The following is an 18,547-nucleotide window of genomic DNA, read 5'->3' as shown; positions in this document are numbered from 1 at the left end:
TAGGTGTTAGATACAACTTTTCTCTTTTACGATCCCCTCTGGACATGTCTGAAGTTGGAAAAAATGAATAGAAAAGTCAACTGAGGGAGCCAAAATGGTCAACATGGGTTGTAAACCCATTTTTTTTGCGCCGCCAATATAATGTCACCCTATAGACAAGTTAAAAGCATTATATCTGTCTTTTCTGTTTCATCATCCCCTTAGAACATTGAAAGTTAAAAAAAGAAATAAAAAGTTCAGGAGCTTGAATTGTCAGGTGTGTCAAGTCAAGACTAAAATGTGAAAACAATACAGATAAGATACTGAGGGAGAACATTAGGACATGGACCCCATATGACCATGACCTTTGACCCCAAGACCTTGAGTACCTAATAGCTGATGTTCATTCTCACTACAGGACAGTATTAAAACCACTGTGGATTTGACATGAGGATTTATGCCAGGGATAACATCCGCCGAGTTATGCAGAAGTAATGGAGGAGACTGACGCAAAGACCTCCCTGATGCAGAAAGAGTTTTCTCTACCAAGTTAATTAATTCTGTATATCGGGACAACTTACAGGATGCTATTCTGTTTGTCCCCCATGTTGCCAGTCATTTATATAGGCAATAGGCATGCATTTATAGCATAAAAAGGGAAATGCAGTTCAGTTTAAAAAGAGGTCGACCTGTAAAATTTGTCGTTCTACATTCATTGGTTACGGAAATGATGGTGGGTAGTATGCCATAATGTTACAGTTGATTCCACTGTTGCGAAGTTTGCTTCTTTTCAGTTCAATCATCGATATGGGATGCTGTTTAATTTTTTTTTACCAGATCTACTTCATAGGAGCCCCAATGTAGGCTACATAATTAATAGCCTTCTGCCAGCCAATCAGAAAATAGTATTTCTTGTCTCTTGGGGATACCTTTTCAATAATATGCCTTGTAAATTATTTTTAAAAAGTTGGTATACCATGATTATTGTGTGGATATTTTTGTATTTTCAAATTACTAAATTTTAATTAAATACATTTTTCATATCAGTATTTTGTATTTTATTTTGTTACATTTTATGAGCCAGTATTTGTAGTTTGTAACAAAATAGTTTTTGATGTATTTGTGCCCGCCTCTGGTTACGGTGAGTACAACTACTATTATTATATAGGCTACTAGTTGTAGTCTGTTTATGAAACTAAAGGAGCAATTCTGTTTATTTTTTAAAAAAAAGGCCAAATAAGGTCTGACATTTTCAGAGTAGATTCTTGCTGTATGCACACTGAAAAATATTTTTGGTGGATAACTTCACTGATTTGGCTTCATAGACCTCTCCAGAATAAATCCCGCCTCCGTAACTTCCGTATCCATCGAACTTCCTGGCGTCGATTGTCTATGGGAAATAACATGGCGTTTCGAAATATCATACCGGTAAAACATCTGTAGGTAGCGAAGTAGAAAAAGCTAGTGGGCAGATTGGCCTACACACTTCTGCCATCTAGTTTCCACTGGATTTTTTGATTGTCGGTGCACCGAAAATCAAAAAATCCAGTGGAAACTAGATGGCAGAAGTGTGTAGGCCAATCTGCCCACCAGCTTTTTCTACTTTGTCATACAGAGTTTGACAGGTACGATCTTTCAAAAAGCCATGTTATTTCTCATAGACATTTGACGACCGAAGGTTGGATGGATACGGAAGTTAGGAGACGGGACTTATTCTGGAGAGGTCTATTATACACGGGTTTCCCGTTTACCAACAAAACTAGATGCGCACGCAGCCGTGAGGCAGAAGACGCTTGGTGGCCGTCCACAACGTTATAAACTTAACCTAAATAGTCGGCTGTTGTAAGCTACAATCGGATTTTTTGTATACCCCTGTTGTCTCAATGATAATAACATCTCATTTCAGACTATATTTCAAAGTTTGACGTTCATTTGGATTATGTATTTTGTCATTTTTGGCGAAGACATGCATTCCGTTAGGGATATTGAACATATTTAACATTCTCTAACCATCGTGATTTCGAATTGGTGCAGTTTTCAGCACAAAAACTCATTTTATTCTTTTGCTCTTTTGCATTGCTCTATGCTGTTCTGTGGTGCTTTCTGCCTCTTGGTTGCGCACGCATGTTTTCGTGACGTTCCATAGAAATCCATGTATATATTTTTTAAAGGTCATAGAGCTGCTCTTCGATAGGAACGCAACCACTTGGGGCGCTGGTTTTCACTTTCCCTCCCCTACAAACAAACGAATGGGTGGTGACTTTTATTTTGAAAACAGACGCGGCCACTAGTAGGAAACGTCGTCGCTGGTTGCACACTGTCGTAACGTTTCAGCTGGCAAAGGGACGAGAGAAGTAGTATGGCGTCGACGAGCCGGTATGTATCAATTGATAACGTATTTATGAAATGAGAGATCAGTACAGGGTGTCTTATCTTATAAACTGTTGTAACATTATGATACTAATGTCGAATGTCGAACACTTTCAAGAATTAACGTATTTTAACTCGACATTGTGTTATATTTAGCTATCCTTTTGTAATTAACGTTAGCATGGATGAGATGCATCGTGGCCTTGTGGGAACAAAGCTATGACAACCTGCTGTCTAGTTGAGCTTTCTAAAGTTAGATAGAGAGGTATAGTTATTTAACTAACATTATGATGAATAGGATATACAATTTTTTGTTAACCTTCGTTGTTAACGTTAGCCATTGACAATCCCTGGAACAGAGCAGTTTAGGAACAGTGACGTTAACATTTGTGGTCAAGCTTAACGTTGCATTTTTCTACCTGAATAACAACGTCTACGATAAGAGCTTTCAAATAACGTTAACGTTACAGTCTGTGACATTAGGGACCCCCCCCACCCCCACCCGGCGGGTTTATTCTGAAATTGAACTAGCTTCGGTTGTAAACGGCCAAAGTGTCACACTGGCGTCTGGCTCGAGTTTGGTAGCCTAGAACCATAACTGAAGTTAGGCCTTGTTGAGTAGCTAGCAAGCTCCTTTTTGGCAAATTTACAGGTTAACGGTAAGGTTTAAGCCAGGGGTGGGCACACTTTTTGGCTCAAGGGCCACATTAGGTTTTGAAAATTGGCCGGCGGGCCACACAACCCCCCCCCCCACACCACACGCCTAAAAAAAAAACATTTTTATAGCCTATAATTTAGAATGAAAAGTATTTGTTTTAAAATACTGCTAATTTGTTTTAAAAATACTGCTAATTTTATGCTGTTTAACAAATGTATAAATTGTACACTATCGCTTTAAGACAGTCGCTTTAATTCACGTTTATTTCTCAATGATCTTCTGCCTGCTCCACTATGGCTAGTGCTGTACCTACGGCTGGGCCCTCTCACAGTTTTTAAATGGTCAGTAGTGGGAACTACTGTTGCCTTCATGATTTCCTTTTAAAACTTTCTTATAAGGAGATATCAATTATCAACAATCACAAGCCAGCTGGAACCTGCGGCTCTCTCTCCCTCTCCCTCTCGTGAGTGCAGACGCGTTCCCAATTAAATGGATTGCATATGTTCACGTTAGATCTGCTGCAAAGGAGATAACTAAGAGTTAACTTAGTTTAACATGATGTTATCTCTATTTAACATGATGTTTTGACATTGACATTGTAAACGTTATCTAAGGAGAGTGAAAAGCAGTTTGCAGTAAAGCTAACCAACGTCTATCGCAGGAAAAAAATAGCGAGCAGCCTGATAACTAGCCTAAATGAAATGCTCGGCGGGCCGGATGAAAGTGCTTGGCGGGCCGGATCCGGCCCGCGGGCCGTAGTTTGCCCATCCCTGGTTTAAGCTATGTTGATGTTTGTGTTTACTTGCTTACGTTTTTATTCAGAGCAACTTACAACTGCAACAATAAACAGTATAAGCATTATGAACAAATGAGTAGTGTAAAGTCAAATATATTGTAACATTAAATCATAATAGCATACCTGCCAACATTGATATTGATACTGTTACCGTCCTCATATTACCCAATTCCACATATTTAGGTGGCAAAGTTGGATGTTGCTAGCCTGATGTAGCCATACTCAATTCTAGTCAGAATATGAGTCTGATACTGCTCCATTGGGACGTAATTATCGGGCGTGTTTTAACCGATACAGGGGGGGAATGCCTCTGCACTCAATTAGATAGACCTAGTTCTAACCAATCAGAGCAACAAAATAACTTACCATGAGATGTAGGAAGAACACACGAACCATCCTTCTTCTCCACAAATGCCTTAACATTGTTTTCTGGTCTTTTGTAAAAGTTATTGTGCCGTCAATAGTGAAATCTAAGAGATAGTAGGGTAGGCTATTAGGACAAAAACTGATAGCCTATATCCCCTCCGTTTAGCGATAGGTCAATTTGAAAGCTGTGAGTTCAAGCTTTCTTATGTTTTGAGATGTACTTTTTTGATAGTCAAAGTACTGACTGATGGTTGGGTAGCAGGGGTGTGCAATATATCATCTACAGTAGAGATGCACCGATAGATCGGCTGGTGACCGGAATTGGCCGTTTTTCACGTGATCGGCCATGACCGGCGACTGGCCGGTCAGTCTGAGATATGCCGATTTTATGCCGGTCAAATGCATTCCCGCGCCGCAATTGTAACAACACCCAGCTGAGTTTGCAAAGTTTGAAGAAGCTAGCAACCAGGCCAACACTCAGGGCTGGATGTAGGACTACAAAGAAAGCGCTAATAGGCTATTGAGTTTTTCTATGCAGCGAACACTATGCTTTGCCATACTGCATGGAATTTACTAAGCTGTCACTTCATTAGGCTATGTAAACATCGGTCATCACCGCTTGTCCCTGCCGCTAATTGCGTGCCCACAGCTGAACCACAAGCGCTGCTGAACGGAGATAACCGATTGCGACATTAAAAGTTTAGCGATCATAGGCTACATGATAATAAGATGTCAACAAGCAGCGACATACAGTAGCCCTAGTAGTTCTAGGCCTACTCCACTTAAAAAAAATGACTCGAACTATTTACTGCAGGTAGACTAGGGCTATGCCTTAAAATAGGCTACCCTAGTCTAGCAGATTGAGAAGGCAATGTTGTGAAAGTGAACAAACGATAGCCTATTAGAAAGGCAAACAAACGTTAAAGTTGCTTTTGACATAGTAGCCTACAATAAAGAAAACTGATGCTCTGAATACTGAATCAGCTGTCTCTGAAAGTTTCTATAGCCTAATTGATGCATTTAACCGGAATTTGGATTTAACTTTTTCACCGCAAAACAGACGTGCGCTGTTCATATGGTGGAGCACCTAATCGCTATTAGCACTTCTCCTCCCCTGTGTTTGCGTGATAGTCTACTCCCACTTTTCCCTCGCCCTCCCATAAATTCATCAATGCATATGAAAATATGTTCCATGGTAGCATGTTCAAAATGTATCATGAAAATTGTTCTTATATCTTTAGTTGGATATTGGATGTGAGAAGAAAAAAATGGGTGTTCCATAACCATTTGCATTTATATTACTAGTCTGTGAAATTAATGTCCCACACTGTGAAGCATTATAGTTTGATACTGCAGCTGAAGTTAGACTTGTCTGCTCACCTGTTCCATTTTTTTGTACAGCCGAGTATTTAAATTACTTTAGGGGGAAAAACCACTCAAACACTCATTGAAACCCCACACATTCAATAAATCAGGAGACCGTGCAGCAGAAACCCCTGGCTGCAGCAGAGCAAGTCACATGAGACTTGCATTGATTTAATTTAGATTTTTAAATAATAAAAATACAAAAAGCGTATAAAAAAAAATCATATATTTTGACATACTCACCACTGCAAGCTGGCAGCTCGACTTACCTTTGTGTGTGTAGAGCAGACTGTCTTGAATCTGGCAATATCATTGCCATGGTGGAGGGATTCTCTGGGGCCGATCAATTTACGGAAGTGGTGTTCGCCTTACAGAAATAAATGCCATTTTTTTATTTAGTGATGACCTGTGACACGAACTGATCAGACCTGACTTGACCAGAGTTTGCGTGTTAGCCTGTGTGTGCCTATGGTGTACATGCACTCGTATGATTCTCTACAACAATTTCTTACTGCATTGCCATGAACAAAGTAAAGCCAAAAAAGGTGTTTCTTTGTTGAACAAATTGGGATGCAATGTGAGCCTTGAATTGGATGCCATGCAGGAATTTTCTAGGATCTCAAAACAGGATTATGAACATGCTTTGCCATAGAGAAGTTACAATAGCGTTGGATTATAAACATGCTTTGCCACAAACAGACAAAAACGTGGGGTAAGTCGAGCTATATGAAGTTATTATTTTGCTGTCACTTCGTCTGTTGTTTAACCCAGAAGGATGTACTTGGTATCAAATGATAGCTCTGTGTCTTCCCTTTCATCTGACGTGTGGCATATCCGATCACGGGTCCGCGAGTAATTCAAATCAGAGTAATGGGTGCGCAGGTGAACGCAGAGAGTGCAATTGATTTAATTTCAGATTTTTTTTTTATTTTCATACTTGATCGTACAGACAAGTGCATAGTCTCGTTGGAAAGCCCCACTTCTGCTCTGATACGCAATAAAGGTTTCATCTCGCTGCGATGAACAGTTCCGGAGCAATGTAACAGAAGAAAGGGTGTGTTTTTTGACTCCCTTTGCGTCAATCGGGTTTAGTGTTAACACGATACCAAAATTATGACTTCGATACAATACCTGCCATAAATATCTCGATGCTCGATAATGAAGTCATATCACGGCGAAATCCTAAAATATCTGGAAAAGAGAGGATTAGGGTTGGGCACCGAAACACGGTTCTAGTATAGCACCGGTGCCGACGCATACGGTAGTAACTGCATCGAATAACAACGTGGATTTCGGTGTCTCATTTCTGTGCTTAAATAGCGACCTCCTCCAAGTGTATTGAGTCATTTGTGTTTAATTTGGTGCACTTTTGTAGTGTGCAGGTCAATTCTGGGTTCTAAACTTCTAAACTTCCTACATATTTATTATTTTTTATAGTCAGTAAAATAGTAGGCCTAGTTTGTGTGATGAAGTCCTTTATTGTTTGTTATAATTATGGCAATAAAGTAGCTTTAAATAGCCAAACTAGGCTAGATCAAGGTCAGTGTTGAAATTACTGCATGCTATGCAGAGGGGCCTAATCTTTAGGCCATCTGATGTACAGTATAGGCTACCCTAGGACTTCCTGTGTTCATGGGATTTCTTTGACAGTTGCAAAGGGGAAAATGTGAGGATAGTCTTCTTCGCGCCCAGTGTTCAAGTACGACGTTCCAACCACTCAGGTCTTCGTCAGATAGGCCTGCACCATTACCTGTTGCAATATATCTGTGTGCATTCCTACATTAGCCTACATCTATTTCTTTGATAACATGATTTGCTACCACGTAACAATAAGCCGCTATTATTATGACTTTTATATATACATATAATACCACACGCTTTGGTGGTATTATATGCTGTGGGCTTTAACAACCCATAGCATTTACACCCCTATTTTGAGTTTTTCCTCGAAATTGCACACCGCCTACTTAAAATGGCCCTGTTGCCACATACTTTGACTTACAATCAAGTGCCTGACCTCTTTGGAAAGCTAAGGCCTTGTAGAATTTTTTGGTACCAATAGATTGACTGTGTGATGAACTATCAGAGAGTGGCAAAGGGTAGAATGATAGTTTTTTTTATAGGCGGTTATGTACATCTCTAGAAATGACCACATTCTGCCCTCTTGGTCACTTATTTTCTCTTGAAAACACCACTGAGGCCCACTACCAGGTCTTGTGAATCTGTATGTCAAAGTAGATCCTTATAGGATGAAGTATGACTGTGTGGGACCCATATTTGTGTGGGCATACACATGCGTTTTGCTAAGTGTCCATTTGGAGACTCCAAAAGGACCTTTGGTTACCCAAAACTAAAACTCTTCCTATACAAGAACCCCTTTATGTAGAACCATGATCTTGGTGTCAAATGAAAGGTTACACTCTCTGTGTCATGTTGCTTGTACCATGAGTGCTTTGCAGTGGCTGTGCCATGAGTCCAGAGAAGCATTATCTGACCTGAAACTCTTACTTTTGCTCCTACGCCTTTGAGATTTCCATGAAAAAAGGACAAACAAGGTAATGCAGTGAACATTTGTATTATAAAATGAAACAAAGGTAAAAAATAACAATACCCTGGCAAATGAAACATCAAATGATTCACATTCAATGCAATAGAAATGTATTTATGTTGGCAACCACGGTCAACAAAATGGAACGTGTTATGAACAACTGAAATAGTCTCGGCCACCGGCTCCTCTTCCTCAGACACAGGATCCTCAGCTCTTGTTTTTTTGCTTGGCGGGGCCCAGTCTTCATCGCTGTCACTGAAACAATTGTACAGGTGGAAGTTAGGCTCAGACCCACTAAAGTATATGAAAACCCTTCCCAACAACTTATACAAATGATATAAATGTGTGTACTCAGGTCACACCTCCCCCTGCTCTCTCTTTTACACACACACACACACACACACACACACACACACACACAAACACACACAAACACACACTGCATTCTCACCTAACTCCCCTCCCCCCCAGGTACCAGAACACTGTTCACACTATGAAACAAAGCTAAATGAAAAACTATGCACTAAACATTACAAAAACAAACTAAACTGTATCTGTAACTGTATATGGATATAAGTAGTCTACTCACAGCTCAAAATCAGGGTCCTTCCCAGCTAAAAAGTTCTGCTCCTCCTCGGAGTCGCATTCCGAGAAATTGCTTTCTTCTCCTTCATCGATGTCCTCCAGATCGATCTTCAATGTCCTCGGGTTCTTCGACATGTTTCGTCTTTTTTTGTCTCTTTGGCATGTTTTACGAACAAAAACCTTCAAAAACATGTCTCTTGCTTGTTTAGTAACAAACTTCCAAACCACTGCTTCGGAATCTGGTTACGCATGGGCTATGCGCCTTGAGTTTAGCCGACAGGGAAGTAGAATGTGACGATGTGTCACATGTCTAAAGAAAGCTCTCCTCATTGGCTACACGGACATCTAGGTCCCATCTCATTGGCTCACTCAGACACAGCGCTATGGCCATTCAAAGACTGGTTGTCAGATTCATCGCTTACGTGACTCATTGGCTTTGATGGCATCTATCTCGACTCTCATTGGTCCTACAGACATGTAATGGGTATCGATGGAATCAGAAGAGCCTCGTGAACACGCGGAGTACCATGAATCCAGCGACAATAATGGAAGTAGAACCGAAATATCTGGATTTCCGCGAAAACTAAGTTTTTACTTCGCTTCTTTTCGTATGTATCTGTTTTGTTTGTACTGGCGTGTACAACTACTCAATATATTGGCAATAAAACAATGTAGATATTTTACATCTATGGATTCTTACGAAAATTTCAAGACCAAGCATGCTGGGCTAACTTATTGGTACGGCCATACAGACAAGTGACAAAGTATGAACGCAGCAACTTTGGGGGGTGGTGGAGGGGGGTATTCTGATATGTTATATATCGGGATAAACTTATATTTTACACACGAAATATATGTTAATTCATGGAAAGCTTTACATATATCGATTCTTGAGTTTCTCAGCTTTAAAATGGTATATAGCATGACTATGGTAGTTCATGATAAGGTGCAAAAAAATGCATGGGGGTTGTTGGGGGGAGGTGGGGGGCACTGTATTTTAGGGTTGTGCCGATAGACGATATCATCGTCCATCGTGATGGTTGACAGGCATCACGATGGAAAGCAACCATCGTGATGCCACGCCCCCACATGCCAGTCACTAATTCTTGCTGTAACAGGCTAAAACATAAAAAAACCTTTCCCTGAAAATGAAATTGAGCCTACTTTAAAGGCTGTCAGCCAAACAGTTATCACGTATTAGTCTACCGTCTTGTAAAATAAAAGACTTACCCTCTTATTCAAATAATTCCTGACTGTGACGGGAATGTGTAGCCTAATTGTCCTTTAGTAGCCTACATGTCTCGCAGGCCTATAGCCTACATTGGACGTAATATGTAGCCTAATGCTTTAGCAGAAAATATAGATTTATTATTGTTAGGCTACGACTAGGACATTCTAGCGCTCAAATATTTTTGCGAGGCTACAGCAAGCGCCAAATGCGTCCTTCTTCTCTGTGTTAAAATAAACCATTTCTTTCGTTAATTATAGGATCAGAAGGTAGCCTATCCGTCTTTCACTGTAAGGCTTGTATTTCATGCATTTAGCAAAAGTCCCAGACAGCAGCGGAGTGGTAATCGGGATTCGTTATTTGTAAAAGTGTTTTTACTTCGCCCTCCTATAGCCTGGACTGCGCGATTGCAGCCCTTTACTTTCACTTCCCGCCGCCCTTATAGTCAGCATAGACGGTAGCCTGATAACGTGGGATGCTGCATAGTACTAATATTTTAAATGAGTGACCACGATAGTAGTCTTAAGTAGCTTTTTTGCTGGGTCCAGCGAAGTCTGTCAATGTGTAATATTCCGCTGGTTGGTGCACACGCAAGTGTTCAGATTGATTGTCTATCCGTCTTTCACAACAATTTTCTTGGATTAGATCTTCCACACAACTTCGGTAGCCTGGTCAGTATGTCTCTCTTAGCTGTCCACTTCCATCAGGCCGTATAGCCTATATAATAGCATTTTTTTTATTTTTATGTAGAACATTATAAATGTATTTCTGTACAGACATACCTATAGGCTGTTCACTACACGAAACCCCCCCCCCGCCCCCGACGATATCATCGTCCATCACGATGTTTTACTGTACACATCGTCAAATGCCAATTTAGGCGACATCGCCCAACCCTACTGTATTTGCCCGAATACGGGTCACCTGTAGTGTACTGGGTTAATTAGCGCATTTCGGGTAGCCTATCCTACATCTGGGCAATAATTATTGAACAAATTGCAGTCTACATGCCATGACAAATATTACCAGTAGTACTGACCGAACATGAAATAGATTGTTTACAAGTTATGGTAATGTTATTCTGGCGTGAACATTGCGCTTTCATCACGTTAGCACCCTATGATTACAGCTCGTTATGTCTCGTCAAAATGATTACAGCTCGTTATGTCTCGTCAAAATTCATTGATGAAGGAAGGTTCGCTTTATCCCAGAGAACCATACTCGTTTCACTTGGGCTAGACTAAAACAGAAGAGAAGAATTGGCAGTAACCATGTAGTCATGTTTTCTATAGCATATTAACCTGTTGTTCTTTGAACTCTTTAAAAATGTTAGGATATGTCTGCGAGGTGTTCAGCCAAGTTCCATTCGTAGCCTAGGCTACTGCTTTAAAATGACTTTGAAACATATTTTACAAACGGGCCTCTGTGTAGCTGATGGCTTGCCTTCACTATTCGCGATGAATCCGAAATACTGTAGTTCCAGATTTTACTTCACCTTTTGTTTTATCCACAAGGCCGAAGACTGTCGGCAAAGAACTATGTTGACGTTGGCTGCGCACTCACTCACTCAGAGCTGCCTGCTTGACACGCCCACTTGCCTAGATGCGTGCAAGGAGGAGAGCAGCAGTTCACACAGACACAGAACATTATTATTATAATAAAGTATCGATTCTAAAAACGTTGGAAATCGTATCGTTTTTTTGCGTGAAGGCATCGTGATGCCTTTTTAGTATCGATACTTTTTAGTACCGTGCAACACTACCCCATAGTTTTTAATACAGACCACAAAAAGGACCACTCCAGCCTATTAAAGGCCTTCATAGCATCAAGGGACAGCGCAGCTAGTGGGACTTTTGCATCTTTTGCAGTATCAATAATGTGAAGTCGCCTAACATTGTCAGAGGCAAGTCTAGTCTTTAAATCCCGTCTGATCACAATGAACTAAAAATGGCATAAACGTATCAAAACGGTGCGCAATTAGCTTAGCATAAATTTGAAGGTCTGCGCTTAACAGACTCTGAGGTCTGTATCTAGCACAGTCTGTGGGATCCTTATCTTTCTTTAAGAGCAGTGATATAAGAGCTGTATTGACATCTCTTGAAAAAGTGCCTTTCTTAATTGATGCTGTGATTAGGTGTAGAAGTAAAGGACCTAATTTCTCCCAAAATAAAAGATAACACTCCGGAGGTACTCCATCCATGCCAGATGATTTATTTGACTGCATAGACAAAGCCGCTTTTTCTAATTCTTCTAATGTTAAAGGGTTGTCAAGGCCCAAAGAATCTTCTACTGATAGAGGGTAAATCTAGCTGTTTAAGGTAGTTCTCACTTCTGTTTTTATCCAGCTGTCCCTCAGACTGGTATAAAGTGGAATAAAAATCACTAAGTTTTATTAATCTGTTTGGGCTCAGTTATAATCAGGCCGTCAGATGATCTAATGGAGGAGAGGAGGAGTCTGTAAAGTGTTTGTTAGATCTCGTAGATTTTCATGGCCATAGACTGGTTCTGGATCCATGAAAATAGTACCGTTCTCTAGTTCTGTGTATTAATTTAGGTTGTTGTTTTAAAATGTCATTAATTCATTTTTTGACAAGAACACATTTAGTTTTAATGTCTGAAGAATGATTATTTTGCAAAAGTAAATCTGGTCTAGAAAATTCAGCTTCAAGAGTTTGTAATCTGGCAGATTTCGCTTTACGCAAATAATGAGTGTGAATCCATGCAGCCAATAAACGGTTTCGAAGGCCTACGGTTTGGACCTAAGATCACAGAGCAGCAGTAGACAACTCTTAGTCCCTTGAGGTTCTTGGATAGGAGCGATCCCGATCCACATCCCTCACAGCATTCATGTCAGCCCCAACTATTATTGAATACTCAGTCAGTTCTAACTTATGATGCGTTAAACAGTCATAAAAATCCTTTTCAAATTTGTTCAGAGCTTAGACCGAAGCAAGAGCGACTTTCCGCCTATACAGCTCTACTTTCACAAATATAGCTGCAATCAGCAATGTGGGGGCCAAGCAGTGCGCTATAGCAGGAATGGCGTTGCCATGGCATGAGCAAGCACTCACAGCAAGTTTGATTGCAATTGGATAAAGAATGGCTGAGAAATAAGCTCATTTACTTTGTTATAGTGCCCCTAGAGGCGAAAATAACACTGTGTTCTCACAATCAGCTACCATGTCCCCGGACTTCATACACCAAAGTGTTGCTGAGATGTGAGCTCAGTTTTTTTTATTACAGCACCCCTTGAGGCCAAATGATGCCAATTTCCTAGTGTGTTCTCACAATCAAGTCCCTATACCAAGTTTGGACTTTGTACACCAAAGCGTTGCTGAGATACGAGCTCACTTCCTGTATTGCAGCGCCCCCTATAGAGGCCACATGATGCCAATTTCGTAGTGCGTCCTCACAATAAGATACCAAGTCCCTGTACCAAGTTTGGACTTCATACATTAAAGCGTAGCCGAGATGTTAGTCCACTTCCTGTTAGGCGGCATCATAGCTATGTGTGATTGGCTGTCACGGGCAAATAAACTTAGTATCAACTTAGATCGTTTGTGCGGTTTGGTCTGAAGATCATCTGCGCCAAGTTCCATGAAAATCGGATGACATTTCTGACAGCTGAAACTTTTCGTAGAGTTTGGACTAAATCCAATATGACGGAGGGCCAATATGGCGGAAAGTGACGTAATTGGAGTCATTGAACTCAGGTCGGTCCAGGGATTCCAACGGTGCCGGATTTGTGAAAATCGGACGCACCGTTCAATGGTCACATGCGTGAATGCAATCCAGGTTCGACCCATTGGTGGCGCTAGAGTGTTGGGCATAGCGTTCTGTAAATTGGTGAGTGATCATAGGACGGTCCTTAATCAGTGCGCCGAATTTCATAACTTTAGACCCAGCGGTTCAATTTTCGGCCAAATTTTGACCCGTTGGTGGCGCTAGACGGCTGGGTTTAGAGATCCGTAAATGAGCGTGAGTGGTCAGTGGAGTGTCCCGAAACTTTCTGCCAAAAAAAGTGGAATAATAATAATAAGAAAAGCTAGTAACTCAATGGGTGCCTTCGCAGCTTCGCTGCTTGGCCCCCAATTACCATTCTGCCTGCCTTATCCGCCCTGACGTCCAGCACTTTGATCGGAAGATTACGTCTAGCTACAACTGCCACTCCCCTAGTTTTTCGTATTGACTGACGAAAACGCAATGACATGGTAGAATCTATTAGCCAGGTGCTTTGACTCATGACTTAACAAGTTTGTTTCCTGTAAAAAGGGCATCGACTTTCCTACGGCGGAGCAGTGACAACACACTAGATGTAATCGTAAGAGGGTCACTTGTTTGCTGTAAATATCCAATCTAAACATAGGTGAATTGCTCCAAATAATTATTGCGACATGAACAACATGCTACACATAAATAAATCTTATATAGAGAAACTAGTCAGAAGTTATTATGGCTCGTCCAGTTTCACTTCACATATTACATATTCTATTGATGTATCCTATTTAAACATTTTCTTTCCAGTGTTTCCTCTTCATTTTGTAGCTGTGGCCACTGCTTCAGAATTAGGGCAGACGCACATTATTTTCCAGATGCATAATTAAATGCGCTCCGCTGTCTGCAGATAATTGCAGTTTAACAATAAACAGCAATGCTAATCCGAGGTACCTGTCTAGTTTTATTCCATAAATATATTGTTTTTAGATGTTAGTGGCATGCGCTATCAAGAGCCTCCATATGTGCTGTTTGACAACATCGCAAAACTACAATTTTCGCACAACTTGGTGGAAAGGTGTAGCACAGGCTAAGGAAAACACATTCATTTCTGTAGTTTCAAAGGATTTCCCCATATCGTAGCATATCAGCTCGCAACAACTGTGGAAATGAAATATGGAGAGTGGATGTCTCCCCACGGAGACTCCGCTGTTATGCGCACTCAATCGATTTGCATTGAGCTGAATCAGCATCAAACCAGCTAATAGGCTAACTGAAATACACACCATGCCAATCTCTAGGTATGGTGAAGGGTAATAGTAGGGCTATTTTAATTCCAAAGGCCAAGGGAACTTGGTATCCTGGATCCATTAAATAACTGGCCTTTAAAAATAAAAAATCTGCCTGCCTCTATGGGAATTCAACATGGGTTTAACATAGGTGTATGAATACTAATGCACCCTGTATTTTAATGAAGAACATTTATTTATTTACGATTCATTATTCATTTACAAAGAAAATTGGTGTCCTTAAAAGTTTTAGTTAACTTTAGCATGGGGCTGAATACTTTTTCTAGGCACTGTAGCTGTCCAGCTACAGAGATGGGGACTAGAGTCTGAAATGCCCTCCTTACTAGGGCTGGGCGATATGGCTGAAAACTGTATCACGATATAAGTATTTCATATCAGTCGATATCGATAATTATTGATTATTTTTTTAAATCTATTTCAGATAACGACCAGAAGGGAAAAAAAGTTACATTTAAACACTTTAATTTTAAACTTAACCTTCTTCTGATTTTAATCACCTCAGTTATCAATCAAAGCAAACAGGGAAAAGAAATAGCAACACAATCATGAAAAACACTCAAATAAATAAATGTCCACATAAGTCTGAATGAAAAGTAGCACTGGTTGAAGCCTGGAAATATTGTAAACAAAGTAGCTTAATTTGTATCATAGTCTACTGGTTAGACTGTTCAGTTTCCCCATGTGTGTTAAGTTTCAAATGAATACTTTTTCTCCTTGGGGCAGGCCCGTTTGAGTCTTGGAAAATACTTTTCCATTTGCATCGGGATTGAGATGATTAGAATTTAGCAGTCAATTTGAATGCAACAGTTTTGAACAAATTCGTGCAACGTGCTAATGATGCTAACCAGATTTAATAGCAATTTAGCCAGTCGTCTTGCACGATTGTAGGGATGTAACGGTATGAAAATTTAACCTCACGGTTATAGTGATCAAAATTATCACGGTTTGTGGTATTATCACGGTATTTTTAAAAGTGTGTTCAATATGTTCAGAAAGTACTGACAGGCCTACACAAGCTGAAATAGTTTCAAACAGTGGTCACTTTTTCCTTGGTCTTGTTTAATTGGCTATGTGCTTAGAGCTTAACTTACCCAACCATTACTTGAAGTTTGCTATTTCTGTTATTTGGATCCAATGAGTGAGACCAAAATAAGTGTTTGAAATAAAACTTTAGGCTACTGTATTCTCCTGATAATGTGAGTGGAATGGATTTCATGTGGACGCGAACATAAAAAGACGCAGAGTGGCTAAATGATACAGTGCACGTTTTGCGGTGAAAATGTTCAGCCTTTTAAAATCAGGTGTAGCCTAATCCGAATCGCAGTTAAAACCATCAATTACACAACAGAATCAGTAGGGTACCAGTTTTGTTTCATTGTACCAGGCCTACTGTATGTCAAAAGCAGGCTTTTGATTAAACACACGGGTTCAACACCATGGTAATCATCCGTGATAATCATGATATTTGAAAAGAAAACGGTAATTGTTATCGTCAACATTTTTTATCACGGTTTACCATTATACTGGTTATCGTTACATCCCTACACGATTGTGAATGTTTGGATATGTGCATGCTGAGGAGGGATGCGCCTGTTGAGAGGGAGAAAGAGAGACAGAGTGCACGGGGCAGGGACTCATTGAGAGTCTGTGTTGAGGTAGGCCTACTTCTATCGCCTACTCTGGTAGAGTTGCACATACTAGCTACAATGCAATATAGGCTATATTTAGCCTATTTATTTACGGACAACGTAAGGCTGGAGGTGTGTGTTGCTTTTAATTATCGAATGCTCTATCGAACGTATTTTCTATTGATATCGATTACATGTCTCTTGCGATACATATCACTATCGTTTTATTGCCCAGCCCTACTCCTTACACTGAAATATTTAAAATAGATTTTGAAAGACTACAGTCTCAGGCCATCTCACATCTAAAGACAAGTCATAGAGTTTTTTTCTTGCAGGGTCACTATTTACAATTTTGACCAAAATAGTTATGATTTTTGCCACAATCAGGCAGCCCTACATCAAATGGGGCAGCCGTGGCCTACTGGTTAGCGCTTCGGACTTGTAACCGGTGGGTTGCCGGTTCGAACCCCGACCAGTAGGCACGGCTGAAGTGCCCTTGAGCAAGGCAACTAACCCCTCACTGGTCCCCGAGCGCCGCTGTTGTTGCAGGCAGCTCACTGCGCCGGGATTAGTGTGTGCTTCACCTCACTGTGTGTTCACTGTGTGCCGAGTGTGTTTCACTAATTCACGGATTGGGATAAATGCAGAGACCAAATTTCCCTCATGGGATCAAAAGAGTGCTATATATATACTATATAAATTAGTGCTGTGGAATATTGTTTAAAGGGCTGTTTGAAATCAATCAATGTGAGGCAAACTATGCTTGTTCATTTAAATATGTAATCTTACTTTTATTTCTGTAGTGGAGATTCTCTACCTAAGGTACAATGCCCAAACCACCCTGATGCCCTTTTGGTGGAGGATTACAGAGCTGGGGATATGATATGCCCAGAGTGTGGCCTAGTTGTTGGTATGTTCTAAATGTACTTTTATTCACATACATATTTTTCATTCATCATGTAATTGTTGTGGAAGATGTTTATTTTTCAGGTGCTTAAGTGATTAACGTGACCATCCTTCTCAGGTGACAGAGTGATTGATGTGGGTTCTGAGTGGAGGACATTTACAAATGAGAAAGCTACTAAGGACCCCTCTCGTGTTGGTGATGCACAGAACCCTCTCCTAAATGGAGGAGACCTAACTACAATGATAAGCAAGGTGAAGAGAAAATGTGTGGAGAATATTGTTTTTCAGTGGTGACCTTTGGGTACCTGTCCTTGCCAAGGCATGCTGAGGGAAAGTAATGGACATTAAGTGACATCCTAGAAATTCCTAGCTCAAATAATGTCAGCTACCTTTAAAAATGTCCTCAAATGTCCTTAAAGCTGTAAACTGCCGCTGTAAAACGGGAGAATTGCAACGATGACGACAAATGTCACCTAAATCAGGCCAGGAATGATTTATTAACAAATCCCTCTGTAAATATCTTCATACTGCTAAGTGTATAACTGGAATGTTTGGTGTACATAGGTTCTACATAGGCTGAGATGTTTATACTGGAAAATGACACAAACTCAATTTGAGAAAACAGCCTTGGAACACAGCCAATGATTCCGTTCTCAGCCTAGACTCGCCTTTGAACTTTCGCAATTGGTTGCGGATACAAAGGAAGTGTCCATATTTGGATTCCCCAACGTCATGCAGGAAAAATAGTGCTTTCCAACGGTACTACACATGATATGTTTCGTATGACGGTCGCGATAGAGCATGAAACGTTAGAAGGCTAACTTAGGAGAAATATACAGGCGCGAGTAGACAAAATGTAATGAAATAAACACCTAAATATGTAAATTTGTTGATGTAGTAGTGTGAAAGAATACATGCTAAAGTAGCAAATTAGCCCAAAATCTCGAAATTGACCAGTGCACGAAAAAAACAATGTTTTCACCTGCCGTGTCTCCCCTTAAGTGGAAAGTGGTCAGCAACACTGCAGATGGTATTCACTATGGCCTTTGGCACTAGGACTTGGTCATGACACCAGTGGTAGCGCACCTTGCCAA

General features: G+C 40.5%; 1 protein-coding gene across 1 annotated transcript in view; it reads left to right on the top strand.

Moving 5' to 3' along the window:
- The first annotated feature begins 2,278 nt into the window (after positions 1-2,278).
- gtf2b (general transcription factor IIB) overlaps positions 2,279-18,547 on the top strand; it is a 33,933-nt gene continuing 17,664 nt past the window's right edge. Inside the window, exons 1-3 of the mRNA XM_076293366.1 lie at positions 2,279-2,355; positions 17,351-17,457; positions 17,572-17,705. Coding sequence (XP_076149481.1) covers positions 2,339-2,355; positions 17,351-17,457; positions 17,572-17,705 — 258 coding nt within the window. The 5' untranslated portion in view covers positions 2,279-2,338. The remainder of the gene's footprint in view (positions 2,356-17,350; positions 17,458-17,571; positions 17,706-18,547) is intronic.

This window comes from Alosa pseudoharengus, unplaced genomic scaffold, assembly GCF_046254945.1.
Source record: "Alosa pseudoharengus isolate Yale_2024_CS ecotype anadromous, Long Island Sound unplaced genomic scaffold, YU_APseudo_1.1 YU_APseudo_1.1_scf_2, whole genome shotgun sequence".
Classification (NCBI taxonomy): Eukaryota; Metazoa; Chordata; class Actinopteri; order Clupeiformes; family Clupeidae; genus Alosa; species Alosa pseudoharengus.
Note: the sequence above shows the minus strand (reverse complement) of the source record. Positions and strands in the feature narration are given on the sequence as shown.